Source organism: Onychomys torridus, chromosome 7 (genome assembly GCF_903995425.1).
Source record: "Onychomys torridus chromosome 7, mOncTor1.1, whole genome shotgun sequence".
NCBI lineage: Eukaryota > Metazoa > Chordata > Mammalia > Rodentia > Cricetidae > Onychomys > Onychomys torridus.
The window spans coordinates 14,905,223-14,919,354 of NC_050449.1; the positions used below are offsets into that span (position 1 = coordinate 14,905,223).

General features: G+C 35.3%; 1 protein-coding gene across 1 annotated transcript; it reads left to right on the plus strand.

Annotated features, from left to right (window-relative positions):
- The first annotated feature begins 8,074 nt into the window (after positions 1 to 8,074).
- LOC118587440 (olfactory receptor 7G2-like) lies at positions 8,075 to 9,049 on the plus strand. The gene has a single exon (XM_036193401.1). It carries the CDS (start codon positions 8,075 to 8,077, stop codon positions 9,047 to 9,049), a length of 975 nt encoding a protein of 324 aa, XP_036049294.1.
- Positions 9,050 to 14,132: the final 5,083 nt, after the last annotated feature.

Sequence of the window (14,132 nt, forward strand, 5' to 3'; positions counted from 1 at the left end):
CTTGTTGGGCAATGATGCTTTTTCATTAGCATGTTGAGGGTATTATAATTACTGAAAAATTTTGTATGAAGTCTTCATAAATTCTTTGGGATGACCTATTCAATATATCTTCCATAAGTAATGTCACTGAATTTGATGTGTTTGAAGCTGTTGAACTAGTGATTTAATATTTTTTAGCTGCATTACTTAATGAATAAAAAATCTTAATAAAAAGGAAATAAGAGAATTTAAAAATAATGTGTAAACTGCATTAGCAGTTTAGATTTTAATACGCTTATGCTCCACTCTTCTTGTCCGTTGTTCCTAAACCTCAGTTCTCTTCAACGAATACTGAAACATTTGTAAATATAGTGGCAAATGATATTATTACAAAGAATAAGGCAAGCCATTTCCTTGAGAAGTCATCCATATCTAGAAAAAAAGATACCAGAAAGAGCAAAGTAAACCTGTATCTCTAAAGCAATGGGAACCAATGTTGGTATGCCTCAGAATTTTCTGAACTACTCATCAAATTACAGAAGAATAAGTTCCTACTATCAGTTCTGTTAACACATGTTGATTTCATAAACATAAATTATGCAAAAAGAAAAAGGTAAGAAGTCTAATCCCCTGCATTCTGTTTTAAATCTATAACCAGTCTTGACTCCTGCCTCCAAATATGACTCAATTAACATTCCAATTTCTGTGGCTATGTTAAAATACCATGACCAAAGCAATTTGTAGAAGAAAACATGTACTCTGAGCTTAAGGCTTCAAAGTAGTAAGCATCCATCATAGTAAGGGATAGAAAGCATGACAGTTAACATCAGGCATGGTGGCAGGAACGTTAAGCTGATAGATCAGATTTTCAATCACAAGCATGAGGCATAAAAAACTAATTGGAAATAGAAAGAGGCTATTTCTCCAGCTATGACCTAAAGTCACTTGTGTGTGTGTGTGTGTGTGTGTGTGTGTGTGTGTGTACGCGCGTGTGTGCGTGCACATGCACAGGGATACCATAATTGTAAGAATAATTGAGTCAAGAAAAGGAAGAACATTTCTAACTCAATGTATATCTTACATAAGAACATATCTTATGACTCCACTTATGAGATTCTTCTTTATGTTGAAAAGTAAGAGTTTATTAAATACTCTGATATTTCATTAGTCTGGATATATATGTATAAACATAAAAGTAATTTAAATACTATACTAAACAAAATTTAAATATAGATTGTGAATTCTTAAGCTAGGAAATGCATTCTATGAAAAATGTACATCATGAATGTGTTTTAAGAATTTTTGAACATGTATAGGTCAGTATATTTTCATTATTAATTATTGTCTCATAATAAAACTTGCGAGATTTACTACATAACAATCAACAGCAAAATATTTACATAGTTCAATGTGCTTGTTTTAGTTATATTTATTTCAAGAAATAATAAAGACATATTTGAAGTCCCACCCTTATCTACTTGGACCAACCTGACTTTTCCCCTTGCCTAGGGAAGCTTGACATACTTCCATTTTATAAGTCATTTCATACAATCTGATTGGATATAACAGCATATTTCTAAAAATTCTGTTACACTTCAAACATTTTCTATAAGCAGAAACCTATTTCACATACCATAATTGGAATGCTTAAGTCTTTTGTTTCATTAATGATGAAAGAAATTAATGGAATGTGGTCTTATGTGTAGTGTTAGCATAGTTGGACATGTTTTTTTGGAATCAGACAAAAAAGGATATAAACTAACTCTCCCACATACAGAATGTTGCATTAAAAGAAACATACCTCACCGGGTGGTGGTGGCTCATGCCTTTAATCCCAGCACTTGGGAGGCAGAGCCAGGCAGATCTCTGTGAGTTTGAGGCCAGCCTGGTCTACAAAGCGAGTTCCAAGAGAGGCGCAAAACTATACAGAGAAACCCCGTCTTGAAAAATAAAACAAAACAATTAAAAAAACATACCTCTAAATATAAGAAGAAATATACTATGATGATGTTTGATCTTGTAATGTCTGCACCCAGAAGAGTGAAAAAAGAGATATTCAGTTCTTCAGCAATGTAGATTGTAGAAATACCATTCTGGAAGACCTAGCAAACTAATGCACATATCAAAACCATGTTTAATTCTACCACAAATAGTTAAGAAATTATCAGAATAATGTAAAGGAATTGTAAAAATTGAAGAAAGTTATATTTCTGGTCAGAAGAAATATGTCCTGCCCTCATGTGTATTATTAGGCTTATAATAATGAAAGCTGGGTGCATGTCAGCACAAACATATTTGAGAATGTTTCAAGAGACTGACAGCTGATCAGAGAATAAAGAGGGCCTAACTTGCAATTTTACATATGTCTTTTCTTCAGTGTTCCCAAAAATGTAATTATAGGAAAACACCTACTATCATTTCTAAATTTTTCACTGGAGAACAGTGAGGTCCCTGGCTATGATCACTAACACTAAAGACCAGAATCACATTTAGTTGCTACTCACAGTTTGTTCTTAGGACAAGTAGACATATGAATTGACTCCACAGCTTCCTTAGAAACAGAGACACCTTTGACATTTATCTCCAATCTGATATTTAGCAACCAAAGTCCATTAATTATGTGGTCACAGGCTGACTCTGATAATTTATATATCTCATGGGATCAGTACCCAAAGATTCCCACTAGACTCAGGTTTCTGCTATTGCTCTAACCTCAAGAGAGCAAGTATACATTAACTGTACACTCAAAAGTGAGTCCATAGCATGTCTGGTTATCATATCCTGAGAGTAAGAATACTATATTCAGTTCTATTTATTATATCTGCATATTTTCAATACTAATATTTGGTAAGATATTTTTTATCACAGTTTACTGAACAATCATTTGTGACTTTTAAATTTTAGAAAGAAAGGTCTGCATGTTTGTTGAGTTTCAAAATAAAGACAAGATCATAACTACCTGTTTTTAAAAATCCATTACCTAATTTTTAGTAGTCTCTAAAATGTTTATTTTTTCTTAAAAGCAATAATATTTTGATATTTTAGATCATCATATTTAATTGAATAACCAAATGTTCCAATAAAAGTTCAAAGCAGTAAATTGAAGACATGTATAAATCATGAAATTTGGTTAAAATTCATCTATTCTTTCACAGGTAGAGATGATATACCATACTGGAATTCACTTTAAAATATTTAGTATTAATGAAATTTAGTATTTACATGTGTTTATCAACATAGAATGTGTTTTGATGAATATATCAATAATTATCTCTTCAATTATTTTAAAGCATAAAATTCATTATTATGAATTATAAAAGGAAGGCTTAAAGTTAATACTGAGAAGTAATGGTAGGCCATAAGAAACAGAAGGTTTAGAGTCATATATGATAAAGATAAATTATGTATTGGTTGTTTTTTCTCTTTTGCAGGGCCCCACCCAGCTCCCAAATAAATCATTCTCAGAGACTTATTCTTAATTATACATGCCCAGCCTTAGCTTGGCTTGTTTCTTGCCATCTTTTCTTATCTTAAATTGTCCCATCTATTTTTTGCCTCTGGGCTTTTCCTTGTCTGTTCCTGTATAACTTTCTTTGTTTCTTACTCTGTCACTTTCCTTGTAGCTGGGCATCTGGCTTCACAGGTCTTCCTCTTTCTCTGGCTACTTCTCTCCTAAATTTCTCCTTCTATTCATTCTTGCTGCCTCTCAGCCCTGTCTATCTTTTCTCCTGCTGCACCATTGGCCATTCAGCTATTTATGATCAGATGTTTTAGGCAGGCACAGTAACACAGATTCACAGAGTTAAATATGGATAAGTTATACTTAAGAGGAAATAGGGGTATGGAGGGTCAAATTGGTTGTAGATATGATCATATTTTGTAGGAGGCATGGAGGTCTTTGTGCTCATAGATAAGCACTAGGTAACCTTGAATATTAAACACACTGGGTTGTTCCTTCAAGTAAAAAAATGTATAACCTGTTATTCTCTCAGAAAACTGGAAGTGGGCATGTCTAATAGCCTGATGACCTTGACTCTATCTGTGAGACATGAAACCATACTGGACCCTTCTCAAGATCCTTATTGTAAAATAATTTTCCATAGTCAATCTACAGAACTCATGTGTATGGATCACAGGTACTTTATAAGAGTCTCAATATAGTCACATATGATCTTTATTTATCTTAGTTTTTTTCATCATGGAGTTTCATGTATGCTTTATTGTGCATAACATTGAGTAAATTGTGACTAGAAAAAATTTAATAAAATTGTACTATGCTTAAATATACCTTAAAAAGTACTCAGGGTCAGACTACCAATGTTTGAACCAAAACTGTCTACTGATTTGTGTTGAACTGAACTGTCTTCTTTCTTCCCGTAGACTGTCACTCTCCTGGCTATGGAAGTTGCAGAGACCCTCACAGTATTTCATTGTATACAAGTACGAAATTCTTAAAAGTAAAAAAAAAAAAAAAAAAAAATGAATTAAACATTTTTTCCATTTGTATCCACAAGGAAAATTGAATTTACATGGCCATTACCATGGTAAAATTATGCTGATTTTAAGATAAGAATACAATATTCTTGAATTCCTTGTTTTCCCTGTTCATGTACTGCTGTGTTTCATCTCTGAATATAGATCAACAAACAATTACCAGAACTGGATCCCCAACCAAGGACAGGCTTCAATGTAACCAGTTTATATGTTGTATTACTTAGTAAATCTTTTTTGGTCCTGTTAAGTATGGACACTTGGGTTCCCAATAAAACATATTTCTGGATATTGGGACTGGATACTAAGAAATGGGTATGGGATGCCGGGCAGTGGTGGCACACACCTTCAATCCCAGGACTAAGGAGGCAGAAGCAGGCAGATCTCTGTGAGTTTGAGGCCAGCCTGGTCTACAGAGCAAGATCCAAGACAGGCACCAAAACCTGTCTCAAAAAACGAAAGAAAGAAAGAGAGAGAGAGAGAGGGGCGGGGAGGGAGGGAGGGAGGAAGGAAGGGAGGAAGGAAGGGAGGAAGGAAGGGAGAAAGGGAGGGAGGAAGGAAGGGAGGAAGGAAGAGTAAATGGATATGGGCGAGGGTGGTAGAGTGGCTCTCGAGGTTTGAAGAAGGCTTGGGGTCCCCCAGAGCATACTTAATCAGTCACCCCAGAATGGGGACAGAGAGTAAGGAGAGGTCACAGCAGAATTTCTTCTACAGAGCTGGGATGAGAGAAATGGAGAGGGAGGTGAAGATCTGCTCTAAGCTTACATGCTTCCCTGACTAGTGCAGCCTGAGTTCTCAGGAAGGCCTGCTTGAGGTGTTGACTAGGACAAAACAGAGTTGGGGGAAGGAAGCTTGGAGGGGAAGATCTGTGTGATACACGGGAGATGTGGTCAGGAGGAAAGGGAGGCTGCAGCAGATGTTCTGCAGCAGAGCTGGAGATGAGATGGGGGATTAATTGACATATTGCTATATGACCCTTGTATAACATACTAGCTTATCATTTTATGATTTAGGAATATTGAATGTTACAGTATTGATTTTTATGCCGAGTAATCACTGACAAATCAGATATTAGGAATAAAGTGAACATTTTTATTTGATTGCTCATCAAACTTCAGTAATTGTTGAATGTAATACAGATGGTTCAAATTAATTTTCCATAACTTCTGTGTATTATTAGACTATGTTATATATTCTAATTTGTGTATTAAATGTTTTTTTAAATTTACTTTAGTAACACATACATCTAAAGATATATTTCAATTATTTCATTCACAGTTTGAGATTATAAATTACTCATCTTCCCCTTCCTCCCTCCAAACATACAATCATACATGGTTATCGCAATTTTTCACATTGCTCTTTAGGATAAAATTAAAAACTGTCCTTTAATGATAGGACCAAGATATGCTGAGGTATGCAAGATACTTTACAAGACTATGATAAAAAAATATCAGAGGATGGAAAAATAGGGCTTCCACTTGTTCTTTTTTTGTGTACTAATCAGCAAAGAAAATTTCCTCCTCACAGATGTTATCTCTGTAAGGATCTGTGCTGTCCTGTAGCCACCTGAGAAACAAATGGGCTCCTCTTAATTAGGACATCACAAACCAAAGTCCCTTGGGCCACCTACACTGCACATAATCAACCTGTGATCATCCCTGAGCTATCTTTCCCATTTAAGTAGGCACTACACCAATATTAGTTGCAGGAATCATTATTTCTGCAAAAAAAAAAAAGTCTCTTTTGAAGTTCTGTGTTCAAACAAAGAACAGTTTCCCTTACTGTGTTTGAAAGGCCAAGAACTGTATGTCATTCCTTAGTGTTAGTGCCCAGGTAACCTGTTTATGTTCTGATATATCCATTTATTTGAGAAATTTTCATTCTACTAATATTTTATACTAGGCTTAAAACCATTCTGAAAAGCAGTCTACTATTTCTTGTTTTAAACAATATTTTAGACTTCTCCATCATTTTATATTAGTGTATTGGACAAAGCAAAGATTCCCATAGTGTATATGTAGTTTGCATAATATTTGGCTTGCTATGTTATAGTATCTATTTGCAGAACAGATATTTTTTGCTTTTGTGCTGTGTGTTGTCATTTGACAATGATGAAGTGATCAAGGCTGATACTAAGATAATACTTTTATTTACATTTTTATATTATTCTATGACTATTTAAAACACAACATAGACTACCACATACAAAACAAATTAATTCTATAAATTTAGCATTATGAAATATTATTTTTATATGTTGTTCTCTAGAAAATGATATATGTGTGTGTATGGAAACATACACAAATATATATGTGTGATTTAATAAATTATATTTATAAGTATATTAAAATTTCAGGAGAATAATGAGTATCAACTACAGTTTCAGGATTATGTTTGAGAATGAAATACATATGTTCTTCATATTATTAAAGATACACAATACATATGTATTATTTTAGCAACATCAAATGTTATACAGCAATATATTGTAATTTATTGGTTAATGATAGATGATCATATATGTATTTTCATCATGATACACATTGTATTTAACACATATTTATATTAACTTGGTGTTTTAATGGTTACTAAATTTTCTATAAACTTTATTTAACAAATTATTTTTCTCTAGCCAGTTTTGTTATTCTTTTTTTAACAAATACATTATTTATGTTTGTGAGTGTGTTCATGTATACATGTCCGTGTATGGATGCAGGTACATCCTTGCCATGGTGCACATGTGGAGGTGAGAGGGCATCTTTAGGGAATTGATTCTTTCCTTAGAGCATGTGGGTCCCAGGGTTCAAACTCTGGATTTCAAGTTTTACAGTAAGCACCTTTACCTCCTGAGCTACCCCATCAGCCTCAGATTTGATAATTCTTATTGATAACTATAAGTTAGATTAATTTAAATGCATGTGAAAATGAAAATATTGTTCATCTACATTGATATGTTCAGTTTTTTGGTCTTCTATACATAAGTTCTAAGGTACAATTTTAATCCATGATTCTACCCTTGAATTTGAGATTATGTAATCAAGATTTTCCATATATCTTTATTTTATTTTTAAAACATTATTTCCTTCCTATTATGAATACTAGAAGGTAGTAGATCATTCTCATTTCATTAATAAATTACAAAATCATACATAAAGCCCTGTTTGTGAAAATTCTTGCAATACTTCCTTAAGGATTGATGATGAATCTCGGTGCTATTAGGACAAAAATCTCTTATATGATGATTTTATATTTTGCTTATACAAAGAAATTAATGTAGCAATAATTAAAATGAGTTGTGTCAATTTTGAAATATCACGTGATATTGTGTTTATATATACTTCAAATCATTTTGGTTTGATATTTTGAGTGGATTCAAAATTTGCAGAATTTTTAGACACAATGTTCTAAATTATTAATATCTAGTGTTTCAATCAGGGAAAAGAGAAAGAATTCAATAAATTTAATATAGCCAAAAGAAGAGAGAAGAAAAAACAAAACATAATATTACAGGAAAGTAGAGCGGGAGAACAAGATTGAGAGTTTTTCAAAGATGAAATTATTCTATAATGAAGTATCCTTGGGAAAACGTACTTATGTCTTAATGTCTGTTTTTCCCTCCATAAGTTTCCTGAACAATATGGAATCCACAAATCAAACAAATACAATAGAATTCCTGCTCTTGGGCCTTTCAGATGATCCTGAATTGCAACCCATCCTTTTTGGTCTGTTCCTGTTTATGTACTTGGTCACATTTCTTGGGAACCTATTAATTATCCTGACCATCAGTTCAGATTCCCATCTCCACACACCCATGTACTTTTTGCTCTCCAACCTATCCTTGGCTGACATCTGTATAAGCTCTACTACAGTCCCAAAGATGCTCTTAAACATCCAAGCACAGGACCAGAGAATATCATACACAGGCTGCCTCACTCAGGCTTGCTTTGTCTTGGTTTTTGCTGGATTAGAAAATTGTTTGCTTGCAGCAATGGCCTATGACCGCTATGTAGCCATCTGTCACCCTCTGAGGTACACAGTTATCATGAATTCACACTTATGTACTCTACTCATTCTGGTTTCCCTGATCATTAGTGTTGTGAATGCACTATTGCTCAGTCTCATGGTGCTACGGCTGACTTTCTGCACAGACTTGGAAATCCCCCACTTCTTCTGTGAACTTTCTCAGATCATAAAGCTTGCCTGCTCTGACACACTTATCAATAAGATCTTGATTTATACAGCAGCTCTCCTATTTGGTGGTATTCCTTTCTTTGGAATTTTTCTGTCTTATATTGAAATTGTCTCCACTGTTTTGAAAATCCCATCAGGGCAGGGACGGTACAAAGCCTTTTCCACCTGTGGGTCTCACCTGTCAGTAGTGTCCTTGTTTTATGGGACAGGTTTGGGAGTGTACATTAGCTCTGCAGTTACAGAATCTCCCAGGAACTCAGCAGTTGTTTCAGTTATGTATTTCACAGTCACTCAGATGCTGAACCCCTTTATCTACAGCCTGAGGAACAGGGACATGAAGGAAGCCTTGAGAAAACTCACTGTTAGGATGGCTTCCCTTATTTGATATGTTGTTCTCAGGGTAAGTGGCAAGTGGGCAATATTCAGGTGGCAGATCCATGCATGATTCTGAGACAGAAACTGAGAATAATTCTTTCACTCAAAGAATAATTAAATTTTCTTTGAGTCTACTAAATGACAAAAATCGATTGTTGTGCCTATATCAATATATCTATATCTTTATCTGTACGACCTGAACTATTTGAAAAACTGCTATGTTATAACTATTTCCCATAAGTATAGGTTTCACAGGAATAGAATATTCTAGACTATCTTTGTGGGCTTATATCCTATGGATGTTTTACAATAAAAGATTTAGAGATAAGCAGATTGAGGACAAAAAGACCCAATTCAATTATAGATACTGAAATTTTAATATTGCAGTTAGTAGTTTATCAGTATGAGTCTATAATTTTGCTTCATGTATCTGTTGTATTAATAGAACATGTTTCATTTTATAAACCTTTACAATCTTTGTGATCTCTTTCTTATTAAAATTTAAGCTTCAAAAATAATTGTTTATCATGATCAATGATATTTCCATATCTCTATAAAGATACATTTGTGCCATTAGGTTTAGCAGATATTCAGATATGTACATATATTTGTATGCACATATATGGCATTTTTTGTATTCATATATATATATATATATATATGCATAAGTACATATATATGTAATGTTAAAAGTATATAGCTATCCTGATGTTAACTAAAATTTTAATATTATCATTTTTGTTTGATAAACAGAGCTGAGTGTGTTTTCTTTCATGTTTACTAGAAACTTATCTATTTTATTTGATGCAAAATTATTGTCAAACAAGATACATTTCCTGATTTGACTAGTTCCGTAAATTGTCTTCCTATATTCATATAATCAAATAAACATTAATTTAATTTAACATTAAATTAGTTAAAGAGACTTAATTAATTTACATTTGTTATTACATTATAGAGATATTTTCCATGTTAAGCACATAAACATTTCTTCTTTGGTGAAATTTCATATAGGTAATTTTTTTATGATCTTTTAAAAATTCCATGTTTATTTGAATTTCTGATATTTTGTTTTATATTTGAGTCTCTATATGGTCTTTTTACATGGACACCCAATTCAGCAAATACTTCTGAATGCCTATTGTTTCAGTGTGTAAAGAAAGAGCATACTTGGGTTTAAAAATCTCAGTGTCATCATTGTTGACAGAATGACATCACGTAAGTCATTTAACCGCAGACCACATTTCCCTCTTTACAGAAGAACAGGACTAATTGGAAATGGAAATGGAATGCAGAATGTAGAGGTTTATATGGTCCGTAGCTATTGCTGTTGTTGGCACTGCTCATCCTCCTTAGCCAAGTAAATGGCTGATCTCATGCCAGAAGAATAAGCAGATGGCCAAGGCTAGAGACAGAATACGCTACTCTGAACATGCTGACCCAAGCAGAAATGGGGTTCTTGGGGGGTAAGATAGGACTATTATTTTTTCTTTTTTTATTATTTTTATATTTGTGTTTTAATTTTACATACACATCAGCCATGGGTTCCCCTGTCCTCCCTCCTCCCACATCCACACCCGCCTTCCCCCAAGCCCCTCCCCTCCACTCACATTTCCTCCAGGTCCAAGACTCCCCTGGGGATTCAGCTCAACCTGGTGGATTCAGTACAGGCAGGTCCAGTCTCCTCCTTCCAGGATGAGCGAAGTGTCCCTGTGTAAGCCCAAGGTTCCAAACAGCCAGCTCATGCACTAAGGACAGGTCCTGGTCCCACAGCATGGGTGCTTCCCGAACAGTTCAAGTTATTCAATTGTCTCACTTATTCAGAGGGCCTGATCCAGCTGGGAGCTCCCCAGCCTTTGGTTCATAATTTACGTGCTTCCATTTGTTTGGCTATTAGTCCCTGTGCTTTTTCCAATCTTGGTCTCAACAATTCACGCTCTTACATTCCCTCCTCTTTCTGGACAATTGGACACCTGGAGCTCCACCTGAGGCCTGGCTGAGGATCTCTGCATCAATTTCAATCAGTTATTGGATGAGAGTTCCAGCATGACTGTTAGGGTGTTTGGCCATCTGATCACCAGACTAGGTCAGATCAGGCTTTCTCTTGACCATAGCCAGCAGTCTACAGAGGATATATCATTGTGGATTTCTGGGGACCTCTGGAGCACTCTGCCTATTCCTGTTCTCATGTGGTCTTCATTTATCATGGTCTGTTATTACTTGTTCTCGCTTTCTGTTCTTGATCCAACGGGGATCTTCTGTTCCCCTTAGCATTCTTTCCTTCAAACCTTGCCCTTCATTACTCCCCCTGTCATCCAGGTTGTTCATGTACATCTCATCCATTTCTCTGTCATTTGGTGATCCCTGTGTCTGTCCTAAGGTCCTGTTTTCTAGGTAGCCTCCCTGGAGTTGTGTAGCAGTCTAGTCATCTTTGTTTTACATCGAATATCCTCCTATGAGTGACTACATACCATGTTTGTCCTTCTGAGTCTGGGTTACCTCACTCAGGATGATTTTTTCTAGATCCATCCATTTGCCTGCAAACCTCATGATTTCGTTGTTTTTAGCTGCTGAGTAGTACTCCATTGTGTATATGTACCACATTTTCTTTATCCATTCATCAGTTGAAGGCCATCTAGGTTGTTTCCAGGATCTGGCTATTAGAAACAATGCTGATATGAACATAGCTGAGCAAATGCCCTTGTGGAATGATTGAGCATTCCTTGGGTATATGCCCAGGAATGCTACAGCTATGTCTTGGGGGAGATGGCTTCCCAATTGTCTAAGGAAGCGCCATATTGATTTCCAAAGTGGTTGTACAAGCTTGCATTCCCATCAGCAGTGGAGGAGAGTTCCCCTTGCTCCACATCCTCTCCAGCATAAGCTGTCTTCTGTGCTTTTGATCTTAGCCACTCTGACAAGTGTAAGGTGGTATCTCAGAGTCATTTTGATTTGGATTTCCCAGATAATTAGGGATGTTGAGCAATTCCTTAAATGTCTTTCAGCTATTTGAACTTCCTCTGTGGAGAATTCTCTGTTTAGTTCTATAGCCCATTTCTTAATTCAACTGTTGGGCATTTTGATGTCTAATTCTTGAGTTAATTATATATTCTGGATATCAGCACTTTGTCAGATGTGGGGTTGGTAAAGACCTTTTCCCATTCTGTTGGCTTTCTCTTTGTCTTGTTGACCTTGTCCTTTGCTCTACAAAAGCTTCTCAGTTTCAACAGATCCCATTGATTGATTGTTTCTCTCAGTGTCTGTGCTTTTTGTGTTATATTTAGAAAGTGATCTCCAGTGCCAGTGCATTCAAGAGTACTTCCTACTTTCTCTTCTATCAGGTTCAGAGTAACTGGATTTATGTTGGGTCTTTGATCCACTTGGACTTAAATTTTGTGCATGGTGACAGATAAGGATCTATTTGCAGCCTTCTACACATTGACATCCAGTTATGCCAGCACTATTTGTTGAAGATCCTTTCTCTTTTCCATTGTACATTTTTGGCTTCTTTGTCAAAAATTATATGTTCATAGGTGTGCGGGTTAATGTCAGGGTCTTCAATTTGATTCTATTGGTCCACATGTCAGTTTTTATGCCAGTACTAAGCTGTTTATATTACAATAGCTCTATAGTAGAGCTTGGGGTCGGGGATCATGATCCCTCCAGAAGTTGTTTTATTGTACAGGATTCTTTTGGCTATCCTAGGTTTTTTGTTTTTCCATATGAAGTTGAGTATTTTTCTTTTGAGATCTGTGAAAAATTGTGTTGGTTATTTGATGGGGATTGCATTGAATCTGTAGATCACTTTTGGTAAGATTGCCATTTTTACTATGTTAATCCTGCCTATCCATGAGCATCGGAGATCTTTCCATTTTCTGATATCTTTAATTTCTTTTTTCAGGGTCTTAAAGTTCTTGTCATATAGGTCCTTCACTTGCTTAGTTAGAGTAACCCCAGGGTATTTTATATCATTTGTGGCTATTTTAAAGGGTGGTGTATCTCTGATTTCCTTCTCAGCCTCTTTGTCTATTGTATATAGGAGGGCTACTGATTTTTTTGAGTTGATCTTGTATCCTGTTATGTTGCTGAAGGTTTTTATTATCTGTATCAATTCCTTGGTTGAAATTTGGGATTCACTCATGTATACTATCGTGTCATCTGCAAATAGGGAGAGCTTGACTTCTTCCTTTCCAATTTGTATCCCCTTAATCTCTTTATGTTGTCTTATAGCTCTGGCTAGAACTTTAAGTATTATATTGAATAAGTATGGGGAGAAGGGACAGCCTTGCCTTGTTCCTGATTTTAGTGGTATTGCTTTGTGTTTCTCTCCATTTAATTTGATGTTGGCTGTTGGCTTGCTGTAGACTGCCTTTATTATGTTTAGTTATGATCCCTGTATTCCTGATCACTCCAAGACCTTATATCATGAAGGGGTGTTGGATTTTGTCAAATGCCTTTTCTGCATCTAGTGAGATGATCATGTGGTTTTTTTCTTTGAGTTTGTTTATATGGTGAATTACATTGACAGAATTTCCTATGTTGAACCACGCTTGCATCCCTGGGATGAAGCCTACTTGATCATGGTGGATAATTGTTTTGATGTGTCCCTGGAGTCTGTTCCAAAGAATTTTATTGAGTATTTTTGCATCAATATTCATGAGGGAGTTCGGTCTGTAGTTCTCTTTCTTTGTTTGGTTTAGGAATCATGGTAATTGTAGCCTCATAGAAGGAGTTTGGTAATATACCTTATGCCTGTATTGTGTGGAACAATTTAAAGAGTATTGGTATTATGTCTTCTTTGAAGATCTGGTAGAATTCTGCAGTGAAACCATCTGGTCCTGGGCTTTTTTTGGTTGGGAGACTTTTAATGACTGATTCTATTTCCTTAGGGCTTATTGGACTATTTAAATGGTTTATCTCGTCTTGATTTAACTTAGGTATGTGGTACCTATCCAGAAAATTATCCATTTCTTTTAGATTTTCCAGTTTTGTGGAGTAGAGGTTTTTGAAGTCTGACCTGATGATTCTCTGGATTTCCTCCTTGTCTGTTGTTATGTCCCCTGTTTCATTTCTGATTTTGTTAATTTGGATGC

Bases quoted from the DNA above. Each gene is read 5' to 3' on its own strand.
- LOC118587440 (XM_036193401.1), top strand. From the start codon at position 8,075: ATGTCTGTTTTTCCCTCCATAAGTTTCCTGAACAATATGGAATCCACA.